Genomic DNA, 23,757 nt, shown 5'->3' with positions numbered 1-23,757 from the left:
TTAAGACATTGGCCATGTGGATGGAGTTTTGGGAGGTGAGACCACCAATGACAGTGATTAACTTGGCTTCCCTGCCACAGCTGTAATTGGGAGGGTCCCCGTGTCCCGTAAAAAGAAGATCCTGAACATTTGAATAAGTTTGCCATGAATTAAAAGCATTCTTGTAAATCTTGGATCCCAGTGTAGTGTTGGGTAACAATTGACTGTTCTTGTTGATGTCATGAATGGCATGAATAAAGGCAAGGACATGCTGGTAGTTTTTATTGATTATGCTGCAATGAGATTGTCACATCATCATAGACAACATGACAACAGAGTCAATTACCTTTCAGCATGCATTGTGATTTCTGTATCTAAGTAAATTGGATGTAGCCACACATAGTCATAACAACATGGGTAGAATTATGTGAGTAGTACAGCCAAAGAGCATCAGTGTTGTTTAGTATCTAAGGTCAGCATGCAAGAAACCCAAATCAAATCCCTGTTCACCTGAGATGTTCACTCAGGGTTAGGGTTACACTTTTTGAAAAATGTGAAGAGGATGCCCTGTACATATTCTCATGTAAGACAGTCCCTGTTTTCCTAACCTACCATATTAAACTGATGTGAAAATATGATGTCCATCTGAGCTGTATGGAGGAAGTGCAGGACAGAAAGAAATGACTATAGTCAGAACCATTGGTGAAAGATTTGTACCCCTTCTATTCCCCTTAGGGACCGCAGGTGGTGCAATGGTTTAAACCGCTGTGCTGCTGTGCTGGTAGATCAAAAGGTTGTCGGTTTGAATCTGCACAACAGGGTGAGTTCCCGTTGCTCCGTCCCAGCTCCTGCCAACCTTGCAGTTCGAAAGCATGCAAATGCAAGTAGATAAAAAGGTACCACTTTGGTGGGCAGGTAACAGTGTTCCGTGTACTTCGGTGTTTAGTCATGCCAGCCACATTACCACGGAGACTGTCTGCAGACAAACGCTGTCTCCCTCTGCTAGGAAACAGAGATGAGCACCGCCCCCTAGAGTCAGGCATGACTGGACTTAACATCAAGGGGAAACCTTTACCTTTTATTCCCCTTATCCCTTGAGGGAGTCTGCAGTCCCATCACATCTTGCCTCCAGCTTCCATCTTGTACAGATGATTTTCTCAGGTTTTTCTTCCCCATCCAATCATCTTTACCCTAACCGTCTCTCCTTTCCCATTGGTGGTGCACACAAATGTATGATCAAGATTACTCTTAATACTTAGGGGAAGGAGGCATGATTGGGCTTTGACTTTCTTTGCCGTAGCAACAGTTGTGGTTGCCATAGCCACTTCTGAAGGCCAGGATCATCCAGATTGCCTCTGATCCTGTATGTATCAAATGGTTCTTGGAGTACTCTCAGTGAGCACTTAATGAATTATTCCAGGAGGTGTGGTATGAAAAGTGTAAGGCCCATGGTTGTTTTTTAAGTCATTATATTAAGAAATCATTAATGTCGGTGTGGGAAAAGTTAAAGACAAAACTGTATAATAAATTACCAAGATGACTTTCACCTATGGAAGCTCTCGTATATCCAAATGCATTGAATTTCAAAGCGATTGTAAGATATGACGACATTTTGGATAATGATGGAGGACTGAAATTGAATCAAGAAATACAAGAACAAGGATCTAATATCTCTTGGTGGGATAAGGTGCAGATACAATCAAGATATGCTAAAGACTATAGAATGTGGGGCTTTTATAAGGATTTAACAGCATTTGATCAGGTGATGCTTAAACCAGATGATAAAATGATTAAAAGATTATATAATTTCTTACTAGATAGGAGGATGGAAGATGAACAGGTTAAGGAAACTATAACATGGGCACAAAATTTTGGATATAATATTGAATTAGAAAAATGGCAAAAGCTGTGGGAGAGAAATATTAAGGTAACATTAACAACTTCATATAAAGAAAACTTGTATAAAATGTTTTATAGATGGTATTTGTTGCCAAATAGACTAGCCAAGATGTTTCCAAATATGTCAAATGTATGTTGGAAATGTAAACATAAATTGGGTACCTTCTATCATATGTGGTGGACTTGTGATAAAGCGAAAAAGTATTGGATTAAAATACGTAAATGGCTTGAGGAAATGTTACAAAAATCTTTAGCTTTTAAACCTGAAGTTTTCTTATTAGGCATTATACCTGATGATATTAGTAAACAAGAAATGTGCTTGACTTTACATGTAATTACTGCGGTGAGGATTGCATTTGCCCAACATTGGAAGAGTGAAGAGCCACCCACCGATGAAATGATCCTGAAAAAGATCTTGGGCTGTGCATAAATGGACAGATTGACTTTGTCACTGAAGGAGAAAGAAGATACTAACTTCTTTCAAACTTGGGACTCTTTTTATTATTGGCTAGAGAAACAGGACTTTGCATAGATTTAAATATGATCATAAGTTAACATAAAAAGAATGAATGTGGGGGGCTGACCCAGTAGGTCCGATGTTTCCGATGATTGATGTTTTTAGTTTTTCTTTGTATTAGCTTTATTTAGAATAAAACTTATTCAAAAAAAAAAAAAAATTCCTGGAGGGATGAAGTCCTGTCCCCTCCACCAAAAAAAAAAAAAAAAAAAAAAAAAAAGATCAACCCAAAAAAACCCAAAAACCCATTTTCAGTAACTGGGATCCCAAGATATTTTCATAAGAACCAAAGCTTATCTTGAGCTGCTGATTACTCTCTTGTTGACTTGCTGCAATGAGCAGAAACAATTCTGAATAGACACTACCAAGATTTACAGAGGAAAAGGCAGCAAGTAGGACTCATGATCAGAGGATATTCGGCATAGCTACTTAAATTTTTTAAAAAGAACTACTCACATAGCTTTTACCACAGAAGGATATGGGTGTTCTTTAAACTGCAGCACAGTAAAGTTGGCAAGTGTAATGGATACAAATACACCAACAACAATCTCATCTGGAGAACTGTAAGTCTGAGCTGTTCTCTTCCAACTACAAACCGAAGAGCTCAAACCCTTGCTGGGAGAAGGATACAGTAATAGCAGAAGCAAAGTCCAATGGTATGCTACTGAATGGGAAACCTTCATGATCTTTAGAGGCAACCACCAGTTGAATAAGTTCTGGAGAAGCTTGGATTGGCAAAGCTGTGCTTGCCTAAAAATCACCTCCTAGATTAATGTGGAGCAGGTTGTTTGGATAAGAGACTTTATAGACTCATTGCAGAATATCACACTTTGAATGTCTTGCTCTGCTTGGAGCATGTCATTGCACAGGGTCTGGTATGGGGCTTCTGAATACCCCTGTCAATTACAGCCATGTTAATATGCCAGTGCAGGCCACCTGCTTTCCCAAAGCCCTCATGTCTCAGAAGGAGTGAAGAAAACATGTCTCTGTGATTGCACTGTGGCCTGATCCTTCCTGGAATAATCCATCTCTCTGGAGAACTCTTGGAGAGTTGCCTTATCCTTCTGAAGAAATAAGGATGGATACAGTTCTGGTGTGAAGGAATCAGGTGATGGATGCTTAGGGGACCTACCTACCCAGATCAAAAGCCACCATTTACCAAGTTGTACAATTAGGATGGCACTGCCTACTCTTCCTTGGCATTCCCAAGATTCTCAATGGAGTGCCACTTGAAGGCACTTTAAATGGATCCTTCCTAGTTTTTGTGAACTCAAAACATGACCTGTGCTATTGAACTATGGCTCTCACACTGAGCTGGCCATTTTCGTAATAAATGCTACAAATCTCATCATTCCCAAACCAGCCATGCTAGGTGAGAAATTCAGGGAATTGAAAGAGTCCATCCTGTCCCCGCAACCCCCAAAATATTGAAATATGCATAGGATTGTGCCATTACAGAAATGTCACTTCACAGGATGCCAAACATGTGAGATATCCAGCTGAACACCATCCACTGTTCCATTTACTTTGACTAGCACATGTTTAGATAGCCAGTGTGGCATATTTGTTAGAATTAAAATCGGGTCTTGGGGATCCTGGTTCTAATCCCCAGTTGGCCATTAAGCTCACTGAGTGATTTTTGACCAGTCATATGGTCTCAATCTATTTAGCCTCACAGAGTTGTTGTAAGGATAGAGTGGAGGGTAATCTGCCTTGGATTCCTCACAAGGAGAAGATGTTGTCATGATAATACAGTTGGTATTTAGACATGGCTGGCTGTGGAATGCTGGAAGTTGTGGGGCCACTTTTCTATCTAAGCATGAATACAAGCACCCACAGCCTTGATTATTCATTATAATCATGTAACAAATACGAAAATGAATTCATAAATGCAGTCAAAAGTAAATATAAGCCCTTCCAAATGATTGCAGAGGAGGTAATGTGAAAAACTTGCAAATTGTAAAACTTTATGCTGAATAATAATTTTAATTGATGTATGCACACACTTTTTCTAAGTGAAGAGATTTGATTGACTTATTATTTCAATGAATTGATCTATATACCACTTTACATCTTTACAAAAGATCTCAAAGGGCTTCAGAAAATACAATAGCAAAACATAACAACATAATATACCCATCAATCCATAAAACCACAAAATATTCAGGGGTGGCTGGTGGTGTGATAACTCAGAGACAGCTAGGCAAGTAAATATCAAAACTCCGGACTATGAGTAATCCATCTGGACTGCCTTTGAGAAGTGTTCAAAAGGTTCAGTTGACCCAGAATGCTGCTCTGGAATTATGGGAAGTGTCTCCCGACTCTTGGTATCATAGCTTCACTGGCTACCTGTCTGTTTCATAAATTGCAACATGGTGTGGGACCAGACCAACTCCTTGGAAGGCTGCTTTCTCACATACAAAATGTCTCAAATTCTAATAGACTGCCATTCCTAGGGATAAAATCACTTCCCCACTCAACAGAAATCACTCTTCTTCCTAGATAACTGCTCTCTGGTGTTCAGATCAGGCCTCAGCAAGATAATGTACAACTTGGGAAGGAAGATGAAACCCAGTAAGCCAGCAGCTGAGGCCAATATGGAGAAGATCTCCACGGCCACCATGTATTTCCCCTTGGTGCTCAGGTAGGTGGGTACAAAGGACACCCACACACTGCAGAAGACCAACATGCTGAAGGTGATGAGCTTAGCTTCATTGAAGGTATCAGGCAACTTCCTGGCAAAGAAAGCCACTGTGAAGCTGATGAGGGCCAGAAAACCCATGTAGCTCAGGACAAGGTAGAACATGAGAGGTGAGCCTTCGTTGCATTGAATTATGATTGCACCAATTTCAGAGTGCATGTCAGGCTCCAGGAAGGGTGGAGAAGTTACCAGCCACACAACACAGATGACACTTTGAATGAGAGAACATAAACATATCACTGATACTGCCAATCCCTTCCCCACCCATTTCCTCATGCTGTTTCCAGGCTTAGTGGCCATGAAGGCCAGCACGACTGTGATGGTCTTTGCTAACACAGAAGCAACAGCGATGGAGAAGATGATGCCAAACATGGTTTGCCTGACAAGGCAAGTCAACTTCCCAGGTCTCCCAGTGAACAAGAAGGAGCAGAGGAAGCAGAGCAACAAGGACGAAAGCAGGATGCACGTGATGCTCCAGTTGTTGGCCTTGACGATGGGGGTGTCCCAGTGCAGGCTGAAGCTCCTCATCACAACAAGTGTGATCACACAGAAGGAAAGAACTAAGGATGTCAGAACTACTCCCAAGGGCTCCTCATAAGAGAGGTAGCTTATTATTTTGGGCATACACTGGTCCTGTTTCTTGTTTGGATACTGGTCTTCTGGACAAAACTCACACTGGTCTGCATCTGAAATTGAGAAACACACTGTCATTATTTGAATGTTGTGTAAATACTCAACTTGAATCTACTCTTGCAGCAAACAAAGTATATTTAACTCCTTTCTCACTCTCTGTCTCTCAACATCCATCATGGTTTCTCTCTTAGTTTGTCTTTTGTTTAAGGGAATGCATTCATTCAATTGTGTAAACACAAAACTGAAAGGAATTTCATCAGTCTGAATTTAAAATTGCTGGAATATTTTCCAGGTAAACTCTGGGTTCCTTCACTTACCCATCTGGGTTGAAATCCCCCCTTTGGGGCACTCATGGCAATTGTAGCAACACAACTGCTTCCCCTGCTGGACAACCATGCTCTGTCCAGGGTGGCAGCTCTCCACACAGGTGGACCTGGGCAGCATCTAATAATAACCAAAGGTTTAGGTTAATATTTGCAGTTACAAATGGGCTTCACAAAGGTCTAAAATGATTTTTGGCTTTTAGTTCTGGAGAGATTCCAGAGAAGAAAACACAAAGTGTGTATATCATGTCTACTTTGTTAAAGAATACGGTGTCCCATAGTGTCGAACTACAGAAATCCAAGCAACCAACTCAACAACAACAACAAGTCAGCCCAGTTCCTTGCCTCCCATTTTTGAATCTTCTCTCCTTGTTCAGCAGAACACCCTTGGCAATTATTTATTCATTGTGTATTTATTTTATTTCTATGCTGCCTAATAGCCAAAGCTCTCTCTAATCTTCACTGAAGAAATAGTTCAGGAAATAATTTAGGAACTTAAGCAAGTAGTTTGATTAATTAATATAGGCTATTGTAATTTTAAGTGTGTGTTTTAATTTGAGTTCAGATTTTGCATGGTAACATTTTAAATTTTGTTTTTAATGTTGCTTGTATTTTTCCATTGAATCTTGGTGGGCTGCAAATGTTTTCCAAAAATCATTCCGTACAAATGGTACTGTTACGACAAAGTAAACCTCATTTTAGTTTGCAGCAGGGACATGTAATACTGTTAAATTGCTGGTGGGCACCCATCACAATTTAGACTGTTTTCTGTCCTACATAAAAATAGGCACAGATCCCCCTCACAACCTCCTCTCCTATGGTAGCTTATTAAACAATTTCTCTGTGTATGACATGAAACTTTACCCTACCACCAAATAGACTTCTAATGATGGAATGCATTTTTTCTGCTTTGTTCTACATTTTGATCTTCCCTCACCTGGACTGGTTCCCAAGTCACTTCTGGACCAACTACAAAGAGCTATTTTCTCTCTAAGACTCCAAATGACTTGGAACTTTGGGATTTCATGGGTCATCTCTTCCCACATACCTACCCATACTGTAAGATCATTCTTAGAGCTTATAATGTAGCTTATCTTTTATACTTCGTAGTCATTTAGTTTTTGGAGATGGATTGACTCCATAAGGGAAGCTACAGCCTTGAATTCATAAGAGCTGAGCAGGGCTGTCAACAACAGAACATTCTGAGAGTGATCATTCATAGGGTCACCATAAGTCAGAAATGATTTAATGGCACATAACAACAAAATTAATTTATGAAGTATTGATGAATTTATTAATTTCATATTATAAGGTTTTTCTTTAAAAACTAGGAATTCATATTTTTATGTTTCCATTAATGTGTTTGCACAACTACAGGCATTTGTTTATGAACCCTTTAAATTTATTAAGGTAGGGCATCTCTGACATTCCGATAAGCTATCAAGAACCTGGAAACCATTATCTGAAAATTGATATTTTTGTTAACCTCCCAGACAGCCTCAGCTATTGGATGGAATAAAAATGAAATAAATCAATAAATACATAAAATGAAATAAAATATGCTTTTATAACTACAGTGTTGCTTCAGGTAATGATATCAATAACAATTGTCATTTCCACCTGGTTAAATTTAGGATTCCACACAATGGCACTTGCGTTAATGATAAACTCATTCTCTGGAAGAGTCTTTGGTTTCAGCCTTCCAACTTGGACTCTCTGAAATGATCCATTAGGGAAGGTGACCAGGTTGATGAGATCATACCCCCATGCCAGGTCCCTGTTGTCATCAAAATAAACTTTTTCTCCAGCACTATTGTTAAAGTGGATGCATCTCAGAAAAGAATGAAGCTGTATGGGAGGAGGAAAAAAGTTTACAAGGGACATTTAATTAATTAAAAGAATTAAAATGTCCTTTATCCTTGCACATCTGATGGTGGAAATGGGTTATGTAATTTCTCTGCAGTTTGCAAAACTACAACATTTAGGATGAAACTTTTGTCATGCAACTATGCTGTCTCATTCACAGACTTTCATAGTTTGTCTAGACCTTTCCATTTGTTTGTTGCTTTCCCTTTATAACCCTGCAAATTGTCTTTGATTAGTAGCACTAGGAGACCTCAATTTGGAAGAGTCATCAGATACTCAACACTTACAGTATTTCCCAAAGTATCCATTCCCCCAGACCCTGCCCCTAGTACAGAAATCATGCCCAGAGGATGAGATAGAACTCCCAGCATGCACCACAAAATGCCCTAAATCAGAAAAGCCTGTGCCATGGGGGTTAGGGTTAGGGTTAGCATTAGGGATCAGTCCCTACAAACTCTTTGGAGAATGAGTGCTTCTTCATTGGGAAAGGAAGATTCCCTTGAGCAAGACCCACATGAATAGGAATTTTGCCAAAGGGGTATAATGAACTGCAGCTGAGTTCTATTGGAGCTCAGGAAGCTCTGGCTATCAGTGTCTTTGGTTTCAATCAAGCCAGTAATGGAACAACATTGTTCGACTAGCTCCAAATGTCTGTTGTGATTGACCTCTGGGTCAATCCATGTTACAAACCCTTGGATTCCTGCTGAACTTGCTTCTTGGACTGTGTAATGTGTTTGAAAGCTTATCTGTGCCTTGACATCAGCTGCACCTCAGAACTCTTTTCTGGAAACTACCTACATCCTGGTGATACAGTGATTGACCATTTCCCTCCTTGAAGGACTTGTCTTTTGGATTTATCCATGTAATTGCTTAGCATAGAGATGTACCCACTCTTAGTAGGGAAAGGATGAAAGAGCTTGTGCTTGCTAAATGTTCAAAATGGTTGCATCCCACCTGAGAAATTCATAAATGAAATAAATATTCTGGTGGTGGAATGTTGCTATGACTTCACCATGAATCCATTAAATATGAGTTTGTAATGTGTTTTCCTCCTTTTGTGCATTTTAAAATACATGTAGCTTTCTGATATTTTAAATGTCTCCACGTTATTTTATGGAAGTTTATGATTTGAGGGTAGCTTCACCTACCAGCCATGGTTGAACTTTCTGGAAGTCCCATTTGTCCCCATCTCCTCTCAATGTCTGTTTGACTTTGGCTAATTCCATGGCCTGAAGAGCATGTGCAACAGCATAGACGGCATTGTAGCTACTATAGCTTTGGCCAGACATTTCCATTTCAAAAATTGATCCAGGAAGGCTCTCAAGTTTCTCTTCCCCTGTGCAGTTTTTCTTCCTTGGCATATATAAGTTATACTGTGGGAGTGAACAACGGAAGGCTGAAACCCAGTAATGTTGAATCAAATGCACTGTTGAATGATATGGATTTATGCTCTTGACAAAGTCCAGAAATCCTGGCACTGCAGTTGTATGGAGATTGAATGACAAGGTGCCATTGAAGGATTGAGCAGTGAATTTGTACCCTGCTGATATAGCAGAATAATCCCATTCAGCTGTTGTGATCCATACCCGCTGAATGGGACTATTAAAATCAATTTCATTGTAGTATAAAACTATTTTTAAACCTTCCAGAGATTGATGGTCTCCATAGACAAGAATTACATTGATTTTGCTCAATAAGAGAGTCTTTTCAATTGGTCTCAATATTTGTTCAAGTGTTTCAACTGGCATGAATCCTGTCACGATAGGAACCACCCTCACCCAAGCCAGACAAATAGCATTCTGCAAAAGCCTTGGTCTCAGGGTTCGAAGGAAGGTTTCTCCACTGTCATCGTCTGAAACAATGAAACCAACCCAGTTCCAGTTAAAGTGCTTGAGGAGTTTGACGATCCCAGCAGACTGAGGATCTTCATTTGGGACCATTCGGTAAAAAGAAGGGAACCGAGTTTTGTCTCTCAGCACTGGATCAAAGGCGCCATAGCTGAGCTAAGGGGAAAGGTACAATAATGTTTAAACTAAGATAACCAACTCTTTCTTCTCAATTATAAACTGACCATATACCAGAAATGGAGAAGTTCATTGTGTTTGCACTTGAATAGCTCTATGTGTAATTTTTGCACTTGGAATAACTATGTGCATCAAAACTAAGTCATCCTATGAAATTTGCACTTTCCCAAACATTGGAATAAAGTTTACCAATCAAAATTCCACATATCAGTGAAAATGCATTATAAGAAATTTGCTTGCAAATGTCATGTTTATTAGCCAGAATTGTATGCAAAAATGCATGTATTAAGAGGAAATTAAGCAGAGACATATATGATTTTTAATGAAAACAATAGAAAAAATGCAAAAAAAGATGGAGAAAATCCTCAAAATTCAGGGTGAACTGAAAGCAAATATGAAATATAATTTATTCATTACATTTGAGATTTAATGGACAGGTTCAGTCGTTCTTGATATATACAAACACCAAAATCTAGATCTCATTTAATAGCATCTTTTGGGAAATGCTTCCTTTTTTTTTTTTTTATCCCAACCTTGCATTTTCAAATAAAATTCCTTAATACTATCAATATTTAACTTATACGTATTATGTTGCAAAGCCTTACATTTCCAGTTCCCAGTGGGCACAATTCACAACTCAGATTCTGGAGCTGCAATAACAACAGACATGAGACTAAGCCCAGTTGAACCCAAAGGGCTTCCTATCAAATATCTGTATCTCTACCTATATCTGCACACAGGGATTTATATAGGTCTGGTTCACATGACACAAGGCATCTTAATTTGTTCTGGTGATAATTAGCCTTTATTAGCCAGAGTGATGAGGGGGGACACATGTAACTGCCATTTTGAATATGTAACCTGTGGTTGGGTGATTGGGGGTTATAGCAGGCCATTTAACCCTGGTCATTGTGGGTTAATCAAAGGTTAAGTTACCCACACTTAATCCTCACTTAATACTTGCTTTAAGCATCAATTGCCCTGCTCAGAGGCCTCATGTTTTAACTGGAGGCTGCACGTGTCCCACTTTTGCCATGGCTAACTTTGTCTTAATTACTCCGTGATAGACTGCTGAATCATGCCAATCTGCTATGGCATGGCGCTTTCTTTTGTTTTCAGAAATTGACAGTGCAGACAATTATGATCTCATAGTGTGGGATACAAGATAGTGTCCCACATCAAAACTGCTAAGGACAGGAGAAAATTCGACCACTCCTATAGTGATTGCCTCTGCCTAAGGATAAATACCTACCTGTGCTATCTTATAGATATTTAGGACACGTGCTATCTGGATAGAGGTTTGAGAAGTGACACCTCCCACAACAGCCATCAATGTATCTTTCCCAACACAGTTATAATTGGTAGGATCCCCCTGTCCCATAAAGAGAAGGTCCAACGTGCTCCAACAGGCTTGCATTTGGTTAAAAGCATTCTTGTAAATCTTGGATCCCAGTGTCATGTTGCGTAACAATGCAGCATCCTTGTTGATCTCATGGATGGCAAAAACAAAGGCAAGGAGATGCTGGTAGTTTTTAGGAATCATGCTGCAATAAGATTTTGGTGACATCATCTTAAATCAGAGTCTGAGCTGAATTATGGATTACATTGTGTTTTGTCCATTTAAGTAGTTCATGTTTAACACGCATGATACAGAAAATTATCACTCAAGGTGACATGTCCTAAGAAGGCAGGACTAGAAGTAGGTAAATATTAATGCCAAAGAAATACTGTTCTGTACAGAGGATTCATATTGGGTCAGGAGGGGAAATCCCCAAGCCAGATCCTCCATGAAGTTCAATTAGGCTGCAATTCTGTGTATTGTTAACTAAGTGGAAAGCCTGGCAAACACAGTGACTCTGTATGGCACCATATTTTTTCCTAACCATACTTGTTGGGTTGTTGTGAAGAAATGAGGTGTCCCTGGGCTCGAGAGAAGTAGCAAGTAAGCTGGGTGCTTCAGTTTCTGAGTGCCTGCATTATTGCATGCTGAAGGATACACCCTGAAGGACACCAAGGAAGAGGCAGTGGGAGACAAGAGGATCAAAGTGGGTAGGAGCCTTTGAAGCTCCATCTAGGTCATTGCCTGCAGTTTCCCAGCCCAATCATGAGGTCTTGGAAGATACAGGAGGGGACCCAGGAGAAAAGGGAGAGCCTTTGCCTTGCCCACTCCCTGACACCATGATGAGGTATTAGAGAGATGAACTACCCAGTTGGAGGGCTTTTGTTGGTCTCTCCAACTGCCTTTCACCAACTGGAAGCCACCCAGAGAGGGGAGCCCACAGTGTAAATCCAAAGAAAGGACTGGGGAAAAGTTCCTAGTTTGGGCTCATCACTCTTTACATGATAGTTCAGCTTGCAAGAGGGCTTTAGATTACATTGTCTTGTTAATTGAGAAGTGTCAAGAAAGATCTGCATCACAAAGGACTGTTTGGTACTCTGGAGCCTTGGCCAAGAAAGGAAGGGTCTGACTCAGGACACACAAGGCACAAGGAAACAATAGCTGAAGATATAAAGTTGTCCTGCTTCCTCTGGTGCATGGAAGAATTCCCACTCCCCTCATTTTTGTTCCACCCTCTCTTGCACACATAACCTTTTCTCCCATCTCTTTCCTTCCCGCTTTCCTCTCTCAACAGCTTCCTAATCATTACTCCTTCTTCTCTGTGACACTTGCAAGGACAAATTCTAAGCAGGACAAATGCAAAAGGATGGGCAGCAACTCTTCATGAGGTGGCCACTATTTTTCCAGAGAGTCTTGCTATTATCTTTTTGTGGTGGTGGTGATTGGAGGCTAGATATTTCTTAATTTAGGCATACTGATACTTGGGATATTCATAGCCATCTCTGAAAGTCATGACTGAGCAGAACTGGCTGGTTCAAGGCAGGACTCCTCCAGTCACTGGGACCACCTTGATTATGAACCTGATCCAGCATTGACCTTCTGCTAGCCCCGTTGCTATTAGACAGAGTGGTGGTCATTTAATATGAATAAATGACTACCACATTTTAGAGAAGAACACAAGCCGAACTGGTAGAGCAACGGCTTAGTCTGTCAAGGTAAGAATGGTAAAAGAACTTAGAGCACATTTTAAAAAGCTACTTACAAAGCTCTTACTGCAGAGTAATCTGGGAGTTCTCTAAAATTCAATGTAATGAAGTTTGGAAGTGAAATGGATACAAATTCACCTATGATTATCCCATCTGAAGGACTATGTGGATGAGTTCGGATTGTTGTCCTCCAATTACATATGTTGGAGTTTAATCTTGTGGTGGAAGAATAATGAGGCAACAGCAGGAGCCAAATCAAAGGGGATGCTGCCAAATCTCTGGTCAAGTTCAGGCTGGAAACTTTCATGATCATAGATCACCAAAAGCATCACACCTGGTAGAAAATACAGACAGAATGGAGCAGGTTGTTCAACAGCAGTCTTTATAGACTCAGCACAGAATTTCAGACACTCTGTTTTTGGTACAGTCTTTGCACAACACTTATGGTACCCCATGGGACTTCTGAAAACAGCATGGCTGACTGTAATAATTCCAAGACAAGTCACCTGTACTACCTCAATTGTCAAGAGGAGGTAAAGAAAATATATCTCTAGGATTCCAGTGTAGGGCACAGTCCTAAACAATTCCAAGGATAACTAGCTGTTGTAGGCTGTCAGAGTGTTTCCTAACCTTCCTAACCCTACCCATTTAGGAGTAGTGAGAAGAACCAGGAGTAGTGAGAAGAACCAAGATTTCAGCATCTTCCTTGTGATTGGAAACACCAATTATTTCCAACACCAATTGGAAAACACCATCAGCCTACGATTTCTGTGAATACATGCTTATTATTGCTGAATGAATCAGATAGATGGGGTCTTAAGCAGGAATGGAACAGGGATTGTCCCATTTTGCCTAATTTGATACATTTGGATTTGGATTTGATACATCTAAGGATCTCAGCATGCATTGGAATTCAGGAAAAAAGTTGGTTCTGCGTCTACCGGATGTCACAATTTGGGTTGGGGTGAAACCCATTGGGATACATTCTAGTAGCATTTGTCGACTTCCTCTAGTGCTCAACCAGGTCTTGGAAAGTGAGCTGAGCTGAGAAGAAGTCCATGTGCATACATCATCCAACCAACAAACTTGTTCTGCATCTGGTGCAGCAGCACAAAGGTGGTGGAGAATAAGATGGATGCTGCTTGGGCAGCAATCATAGAGGGCTCCATCCCTGGTGAGCTCCATGGGAACCACATTCTTCCTGTCAGGTGCAGCAGCACAAATGGCTGTTGGTTGTGGCAGGGCAGAGGGCCACGGCTTGTACAGCACATGGAGCTTAATTCCTGGCAAGTGCCACATAGATGCTGGGCATGCTTGTCAGGAGCTTGGACTCAGGGCTGCAACAAAGTGGACTGAAGTCCAGGGTCTGAGCCCAGGGAATCCATTGGAGTCCTAGCCCCAATAGTTTCCCCCACATTGCTAGTCACAGCCTATGTTGTTGCTGTTGCATTGCATTTATATGCTACCTTTACTTAGGGGAGCACAGGTAGATTGCAGGTTGCACTCAGCACATTTCATGCAACCTGGGTCCTACCACAGCATTGTATGACCCAAGAACATGACACACATCCTGGGACCAAATGTTATTTACTCCCATAGCACGTGGTCTCGGTTTTGGTGAAAACAGAGCAAAAGATGTATTAAAGATTTTGGGGAAAAAATCAATGGGGAAAAGATCGCTCAGATTCTGAGCACACATACATGGCAGATCAGAGGCAAATCAGTTTTAGTGGATGTTGGAGTTGCCCTAATAAAAGTTATAGGTTTTATTCATTAAGTATGAAGAGCTCTGCCTGTCCTCTCTCCCCTCACCCCATTCGTGGGGTTTTTCCTTTCTAGTTCTTTCTCTGGAAAAAGTAAAAAACAGCCCCAAGCTATGCTAATGATCCACCCTCTCTCAGCTCCTGATTGCCCAGCTGAAACAGAATGAAAACAATGCTGCAAGTTGATTAGGGCAGCTGCGCTTCCTTTGCAATGTAAAAATACCTAGCCAGCTCATGCTTTGTCTTAAGGAATTTTGTATCTGCTTGTTAAAACCAACATCAAAACCTGTTAGAATTTGGTAACTCTTGATTGTTTATTATCTTGATTATTTGTTATCTGTTACTCAAACCTTTGGTGTGTCAAAATGTTTTTCCTGATGTCAATAATGATTTCTCAATGTTGCTGTATTATGTTTCTGCACTTTCCCACAGTCCTCGCCTTCTCACCCATTCAGAATCTCATCACTGCCTTGAAACTATGCATGTGACCCGCAACTTATAAAATACTCTTCTAAACCTGGAATCTCTTCTAGCCATTTCGATATACTGGCTACCTGACAGTTTTTTCTCTGTCAGAGAGTGGTACCTGGGTGTTCCCTCAATAAACTGCAGAGACTGAGACTAGCATCTTCCATGTGAATCTGCATGTACATTCTTCTGGTGCTGCTATCGAGATTTCCTGACATGCACAAGCAATAACTGAAGCAGCCAGCTGGTGCAATGCATATTTTCGCAGAGGGTCCAGTGCTAATGGGAGCTTTTTGGAGGTGGATTAACATTCATGAGAATTAAGTTGCTTGGGTATTATTGTGTCTGAGGAACACAGGCATCCTTGTCCCAGGTCACTGAATATAAAAATCAATTGCCACTGCTCCATGCATTTTATCCTTGGGGTCAGAGTTATGAGAAGCATCCTCACTCAAGTATTTACCACTGCATGACTGCCTGCCAAAGAGTGCCTCTAGGCAATGCTGAACCTTTGGGCACAGCTTCATTTAGATCCCTGCTGATAATGGCCACAGGAATATTAAGGGATGGAATGATTGAGAGAATAAATGGATGCATTTTTAGGATCCTGAACTGGGTGAGAGAAAGGTGGGTTCAAAGGAGTGGGTTTGTGTTCTGACTTTCTTTTGGAGAAGAAACCTGAGGGTTTTGAGTTGTGAGTTTGCATTTGGGTACACTTGCCCCACCTCATTCCTGTATTCAATTTCTGGGAAAATTATCTCATAGTCTCTGAAAGACTGGTATATCTGTACCTATGCCCTGCATCAGGTAGGGCAGTCTGCAAGCCATCTTTTGGTTTTCTTGAATTGTCTTCAATTACTCTTAGGGAACATAAAGATGGAATAACCAATAACCTGGACATGTGGGAATCTAGGCTTTTGGCTTGTACATTTGAGAAGGGTAGGCTTCTTGTATGGAGGTTCCTTTAAGTTTCTTAAAACCCAAGGTAAATTAGAGATTTCCTTCCTCAGGAATTCCTCTCTTACTTCTCTTGGTTTGCTACCTAGTGATCATCCTTGCTAAATGCAGAAATCTATGGTATTAATAATTTTGTTGCCACACAAGAAAGTGTTCCATTCCTACTGACCCTTTCCTGCTTTAATCAGTCACATCCATTTCTTTTCCAACCATCTCCATCTGAGATTTCCTACTGGGAAAATGTCCTACAAAACATGCTGTGGAATCTTAGGAGGACCCAGAAAGTTGTTTCTCTAATTTCTCTCTAAGTTAATCAAAAGTTTCAGTTTGCTCCCCAAGGATGGTGCTCAACAAATCTCTTTGGACCTCATCACTGAAAGCTGAGGTTCAGCCCTTTAATTTCTATAGAGGTTAATCAAACTTGTTTTTTACTCTCCAAGGATAGTGTTCAGATGAGCACTTTGAATCTCATTATCAGTGGAGACAAGAATTCAGTTTAGATCACTATTGGGAAAGAAAAAGTGGTTAACACAGTCCAGGCATCTCCAAAGATTCCTGTCCGATTAACTCTTGGGTGGCATTTCCACCTTCATGAAAAGATTGTAGCTACTTCATTTTCAGGATGTGCCAATTCAAAATAACAATGAAACACAATTTAATGTTAAATAATCACTTATCATAAGCCAACAGTTCATATTAACAAGAATTATAGTGGCATCCACTTATAGCTCATAAGCAACAAGTAGAATTCAGCAGAGATTACTTGTCAGGACTTAGGCCACAGTGAGACTTCAAGGCAGGAGGTCCACTCTGGATGCTGTGGGTTTAGCTGCCCTGAAGTCAATGGACAGGTGATCTTTAGGCAGGGAGATGCATGTTAATGGCAGTAGATTTTACAGTACAATTCCCTCCTCTAACTCCAGTCCCAGGCCTTCATTTGCCAAGCCCCATGGCAATTAATAATGGCTCTGTCACATGACTTTTATAAAGGGAACAGTCACCTATTCTATTAGGAATTTCTAGCCCATTGAAATAAAATTGTGTTATAAATTCCCTTTCTATCTATGCTTAGTAGAACGATGCTGGTAGACAGTGAGGCATATTAGACAAAGAAATTGTTTCAGTGTTTGGACTAGTTGAGGTGACATCTCAAGCAGATTATTTTTTGGACTGGCCAAGGCAAGTTTCAAGATTTTAGTTATTAGTCAGTGAACATTCATCATCTCTCTGAACAGCATCACAAAAGTATCAGAAAAATATGATCCATCTAATATAGTTTGGAAAAGTTTCTGTGTTGCTTCCTTCTTTTGAGCAGGCATGTCTAAAAGGGAGGATTGCTTTTAAGTGAGTATGAAAGAGAAAATTGAAAGGGGGGTATTTTGCTGTGGAGGGAAAAATACATATAAAGACGCATGTTTTTGTTGTTTGAGAAAAGGAGATTCAGGTAATGCTTAAAATATCTGCACCTTGGCAGAAGTTCACATGGTCTAAATTTTTATGAGAAACTGTGGGGAATTATGAGTAGCTTTTTCTGTTCTGAATTAGTCGTGGAATGAAGCTTGAGATTCAACCAACTGCAGGGACATTTGAAAGAGAAATGGTGTGAAGTGCATTGGAACAAGAAGGGCTACTTCAATATTAATTCTTATTTATAGTATTTAATTAACAGGATTCCTGAAATAATGCCCAAGAATAAAAATAGGTTGTAAACTCAATGCAAGAATTTACCTAGATTTTAGAAATTATGATGGATGTCCAAAACTTAGGGCCTTTGAATTGACTGTTTTTAATTTTCTGAAGGTCCTGTTATGTCTCCAGGAACCTATCTGAATGAAATAAAAAAAGAGGGCAACCTGTCCTGCTTGACTGAAATTGTACTTTTGGGCTTCTCAGATGTCCAGAACATGTGGATCCTTCTGTTCTGGCTGGTGCTAATGTTCTACTTGGTGACATTGAGTGGGAACAGCATCCTATTGATCCTCACTGTGGCCAATCCTTGCCTTCACACGCCAATGTACTTCTTTCTCTGCAACTTGTCTTTCTTGGAAATTGGCTACACTTCAACCATCATCCCTAAGATGCTACAACATTTATGGATGGAGAATCAAGCCATCTCATTTGGGGGCTGTGGGGTTCAGATGTACTTCTTCATTCTCTTTGGCATCACAGAGTGCTGCCTTCTTTGTGTCATGGCATATGACCGGTACATTGCCATATGCAAACCCCTGCAATATGCTTTCCTTATGAGCCTCAGAGAATGTGCCCAACTGGCTGCCATCTCATGGGCCATTGGTATTTTGGTGGCCTTTGGGCAGTCTATTTCAATATTCACTCTCCCCTTCTGTGGGCCTAATGAAATCAGCCATTTCTTCTGTGATGTTCTCCCTGTTTTAAGACTGGCCACTACCAACACCTTCAAGAATGAAGTGGCAGTTGCCACAGTAACAGTCTTCTTCATCCTGGTTCCCTTTTTGCTCATCCTCTTATCCTACATCTTCATCATCTCCAGCATTCTCATCATGCCTTCGGCCCAGAACAGACACAAAGCATTCTCCACCTGTTCTTCCCATCTCATTGTCGTCTCCCTTTTCTATGGAACAGTAACTTTCACCTACATTCGACCCAAATCAGTTTATTCCCTGGACAGTGACAGGATTCTTTCCCTCCTCTACACAGTGGTGACTCCAGCATTTAACCCAATAATTTACAGCCTGAGGAATAAAGAGATAAAAGCTGCTTTCAGGAAATCAATAGAACGAAAACAAGGCTTCATCTAGCTCTATCAAGCACACCTATCTCAGCTATCACCTTTCCCACCAGCTCTCTCTCTCACTTTCACAAATACACACACACACACACACACACACACTCTGTTCTTGCTTTCCCCACCTTTTTAGTCTCTGACGGGGTTCACATGACACAGCAAGCCACCTAGGCTTATTTTGGGGTTTAAAAATATATATTCACAGATTTGTATACTAATTTCTAAACCAATTCCAGAGCCATGTACAATGAAAAGACAAAATAGATCCAAGAATAATGGCAATGCATTACAAATAGGATAACATTAAAATCATGACAGGTCAACAAGGAAACATGTCAGGACAAAGATGTCTTTATTAGGCAGAAAGCAGAACTGTCAGATCCTGCCTGACCTCCAGCTGCAGGGAGTGCTGCAGAAATGGAGCCCCCAAATGGAAGGATCTTCTGGTGGACTCCACATAGGCTGTTGGTCCATGTAGGGTCTGTAGGCGAATATCGTCTAGCAAAAGTCTAGGCTGTATTCCACTGTATTGGTATTTTAGCCTTGTGTTTGTGCATTGCTATGAACTTCTCAGAGAGCTTTGTCTACTGGACAATGTAGAAATAAAAAATTAACAATACTGTTGGGGAGGCTTCCTGAAGTGATGTTCTTGGAGGAGAGGCACCCTCATATTTCCTAATTTTAGTTGTCATCATCATCATCTCAACAGGTTCAGCTCAGCTCCCACCTGGAGCCAACCTGTTACAGAAGACTCCTTTTCCTAAGAAGAACAGGTTGATGAACTTCTACTGCTGCAGCTGAGCAAGATCAAAGCCAACATTTCTTTTGGGTAGAGCAAGTCTCGTGGTTCCTTCTACCTCCTGACTCCATGGCTAGGGCAAGTTGCAGCCACTCTATTGGTTTTCTTCCCATTACTTCCCATCAGCATGTTGGATCAGCTGGGATATGATGTGGATGCAATTCCTGGTATGCACTTTCTACCCTGCTAGGAGCAAGCCAGCTGCACTCGGTCTTGCTTCCTTCCAAGCAGGCATGTGTAGGATTGTGCGAAAAATGTATGTGGTACTTCACTGTGGTTAGGATTGGGAAAACATTTCACTATTTGTAGGGAACATTGCATTGATGCAGAAAACCATGTTGGACAATCATTTTGGTGTGCTGGAAGAAGGGTTGTAAAGAAATCATTTGGACAGCACATTTCCCTCTTTTGCATGTACTGATATATTTGTTGACTTAGACAAAATGTGTGTAAAACTCTCTCTCTCCTGGTATGAGTTTTCCAGAAAATCTTTGGGTCTAGAGGTGCAACAGGTTTGCATCCACATGGAGTGACTTTATTTACCATTTCTTGGGTGCAAATTCTTGCATTATTGCTTGTTTTTAAATATGGGACTTGGGTTTCTCCTTTTATTTGTTTATGTTTTAAATGTGGGATTTACAAGTCCTTCTCAATGTATGATTACAGCAAGTAAGGATGGGGGCAATAATCATGACCATAATTATTTTAAGAGAAAACAAATCAACATCATGCAGTTTCATGGGCCAAACATAATAGGTGCTTTTAAACAAGGACTTCTTTCTTGGCCATGTTGGCCTTGATCAAAAATTATTGTACTTCCCTTAAAAAAGTACAACTTTCCTTCTGGTTCATTTGCTTGCTGGTTGTCCTGGGCCAACAACTCTCTTTTCCCTGGAGGCTCTCTCTACATCTCCTTGTCTATAGGCAGCATTATTTTTACACTTTACATTCTCTGCATTGGTACTTAGGAGAGATTCACCATTGTACCAGTCATCACAAATTCATGTACATCTGCGGGGATGGTGTAAAAAAGTGGAACAAAACAGAATGGGCTGAAATGGTTCCTCTATTTAAGAAAAACATGGCATAAACAACACCACATATGGGAACACTTGCAAACAATATTTTAGGACTCGGACCCCTGCAATATTATATTATTATCAGCCCCATAATGCTTAGAAACCATATTGACAGGGATGTAGGAGATGATCAGCAGGTGGGTAGCAGACCTGGAGATCCAAGTGGGGGCTGAAGAACAGGAACTAGGACATCAGGTCAGGAGGGATGAGAAACCAGCAGAAGACGACTGAAGTAGCTTCTTAGGAAGCTCAGATGGACACAAACATTTAGTGGTGCAGTACGTGACAGATGACAGATGCCACCCCAAAACTATACTTATTTGGAGGATGCATATGGTAGATCTCATGACAAAGCAGAAGTGCCTGCTCCTGCCTAATCTGGGAAACTAAGCAGGGTCAGGCCTGGTTAGTATTTGAATGGGAGACTTGAGTTCTTCACTGAGCAGGGGTTGGACCTGATGGCCTTCTAGGCTCCTTCCACCTGTATGATTCTGTTCTATTATATTCTCAGAACTGGCAGAAACATTCATGGAGTGAGACAGTACTGAGAAGGACATGCCTTTGGGTTGCTGATCCCGGGACTGTGAGTGCAGGCAGACAGTATATCAAAGAAGAGATTAGAGAACTGCAATTTCAGGAGAGTGATATTTGCTGAAGTTTGAGAGTTTGAGATGGTTTTGGATTGGCTATCCAACCCACACAAAACTTGGGCTAGACAAGTGTTGTTTAAGACTTACAGAGCCCCACATAACTTGAGATCAGACAAGGATGGCATTCCTCTCTCAATTCAACCCATGCCTTTTCCTTACTAACTGCTCTCTGGTATTCAGATCAGGCCTCAGCATGAGAATGTAGAATTTGGGGAAGAAAATGCACCCCAATAAGCCAGCACCAGAGGCCAGGATGGAGAAGACCTCCACAGCCACCATGTATTTGCCCTTGGTGCTCAGGTAGGTGGGCACAAAGGACATCCACACACTGCAGAAGACTAACATGCTGAAGGTGATGAGCTTAGCTTCGTTGAAGGTATCAGGCAACTTCCTGGCAAGGAAGGCCAATGTGAAACTGATGATGGCCAAAACCCCCATGTAGCCCAGGACAAGGTAGAACATGATGTCCAAGCCTTCATTGCACTGCATAATGATTGTATCAACCTGGGAATGCCTGTCAAATTCTGGGAAGGGGGGAGAAGTTGCCAGCCATGCTGCACAGATGACAACTTGAATGAAAGAACCTAAAAATATCACTGATACTGCCAGTCTCTTCCCCACCCATTTCCTCATGCTGTTTCCAGGCTTAGTGGCCATGAAGGCCAACACCACTGTGATGGTCTTTGCTAACACACAGGAGACAGCAATGGAGAAGATGATGCCAAACACAGTTTGCCTCAGAAGGCAGGTCACCCTCCCAGGCCTCCCAATGAAGAGGAAGGAGCAGAGGAAGCAGAGCAGCAGGGAGGAGAGCAGGGCACACGTGATGCTCCAATTGTTGGCTTTGACTATGGGAGTGTTATTGTGCTGAATGAAAGTCCCCATCACAACAAGTGTAGTCACAGAGAGGAAAAGAACTAAGGATGTCAGAACTACCCCCAAGGGCTTCTCATATGACAGGTAGCTTATTTCTTTGGGAATGCACTGGTCCTTGTTCTGGTTTGGATGCTGATCTTCTGGGCACATCTCACATTGATCTGCATCTGAAAGGAACAAATAAAAATTCCACATTTCTGGAATAAACACAATGTCTCAACGCTTCCAGAAAGAAGAAAATCTTTAGCTTTAGTCTAACCCAACTTTCAAACAACATGACTTTTTCAACCTCCTCTACTTTCCAGGTTTCCAGATGGTTTTTCTCCTAGAATTTTCTCTCTGAGAAAGAATTGGTTGTGCCTTATGCTGGTGTTCATTTTTTATTACAGCATCACCTTTTATCACATGAATCTTTTATTCTGCCTTAGGAGGGATCCTATCTTGAAATATTTCTAGAACTCCTATAAATTATGAGAATGAGTCAGAGTCTTTGCCTGATAAAAGGTTCACCTGGAATGGCACAACTTGACAAATTTCAAGGAAATTTGGAATCAAATTTCTGTCACTTTCACTGGAATCCATACAGGAGAAAGGTGGGTTATACATTCATTAAAAAGTAAGGAAATGAAATTTGTATTCCCCCCTCCCCCCACATTTTGCTGACAAACATTCAATTCAATAATTTTGCTGGAAAAGATATATATTTTGATACAATGATGACTCGGCACGGGGGAGAACAGCTCTTCAATGTGGAATTACTTTAGACCTGAATTTATAAGTTCTTTTAAGTTTGCATTCCTTCACTTACCCATCTGGGTTGAAATCCTCCCTTGGGGACACTCATGGCAATCATAGCAACACACCTGCTTCCCCTGCTGGACAAACATGCTCTGTCCAGGGCAGCAGCTCTGCACACAGGTGGAACGGGGCAGCTCCTAGTAGCAACCACAAGAAGGACATTTGTGATGCAAATGTCCATATTAGAACTTTTGAGGTGTTTTCCAATTTTCATCTATGAACTGATGCCATTTCCAAGGAGGGAATTATTTTAGTGATTTATTATTTGCTGAAGACAATGGAAGCCCTTATTTCTTAAGTCTGACTAAAATCCCTTAAACATAGAAACAGTCATCAGTAAAAATAAATAAATAAATAAATAAATAATAGGAGGTCTCAGCTTATTTGGCCCAGATAGTCATGCTTTGCTCACCACACTTATGTTGGGATACAAACTTCACTACAGAATTAAGGACACTTTCTCCATTCACATGTACGCTATTCCTGGAATCTCCACAGGGATATGTAGGTATTTCACAGCTATATTTGGAATATTTTGGGAATGTGTAATCGGTCATTGTCTTGGATGCCAAGGCTATAGGTGCTCAAAATGACAACTGGTAGCTAGATTTGTTTT

General features: G+C 40.9%; 3 protein-coding genes across 3 annotated transcripts; 1 reads left to right on the top strand and 2 right to left on the bottom strand.

Moving 5' to 3' along the window:
• Window positions 1-4,871: 4,871 nt before the first annotated feature.
• LOC123019483 (vomeronasal type-2 receptor 26-like) lies at window positions 4,872-6,125 on the bottom strand. Its single transcript, XM_044422394.1, has 2 exons — window positions 6,047-6,125; window positions 4,872-5,782 (listed from the first exon to the last, which is right to left on the bottom strand). Exons 1-2 carry the CDS (start codon window positions 6,123-6,125, stop codon window positions 4,872-4,874), a joined length of 990 nt encoding a protein of 329 aa, XP_044278329.1.
• An 11,858-nt stretch (window positions 6,126-17,983) lies between these two features.
• On the top strand, window positions 17,984-19,020 carry LOC123019482 (olfactory receptor 10P1-like). Its single transcript, XM_044422393.1, has one exon. The coding sequence runs from the start codon at window positions 17,984-17,986 to the stop codon at window positions 18,950-18,952; it is 969 nt and encodes a 322-aa protein (XP_044278328.1). The 3' UTR covers window positions 18,953-19,020.
• A 2,579-nt stretch (window positions 19,021-21,599) lies between these two features.
• On the bottom strand, window positions 21,600-23,230 carry LOC123019481 (vomeronasal type-2 receptor 26-like). The gene is made up of 2 exons (XM_044422392.1): window positions 23,152-23,230; window positions 21,600-22,510 (listed from the first exon to the last, which is right to left on the bottom strand). The coding sequence occupies exons 1-2, from the start codon at window positions 23,228-23,230 to the stop codon at window positions 21,600-21,602; spliced, it is 990 nt and encodes a 329-aa protein (XP_044278327.1).
• Between the last annotated feature and the right edge of the window lie 527 nt (window positions 23,231-23,757).

The sequence above is a fragment of the Varanus komodoensis genome, unplaced genomic scaffold, assembly GCF_004798865.1.
Source record: "Varanus komodoensis strain SLA01 unplaced genomic scaffold, ASM479886v1 scaffold126, whole genome shotgun sequence".
NCBI lineage: Eukaryota > Metazoa > Chordata > Lepidosauria > Squamata > Varanidae > Varanus > Varanus komodoensis.
The sequence above is the reverse complement of the archived record's forward strand: the minus strand, read 5'-3'. Positions and strand labels throughout refer to the sequence as shown.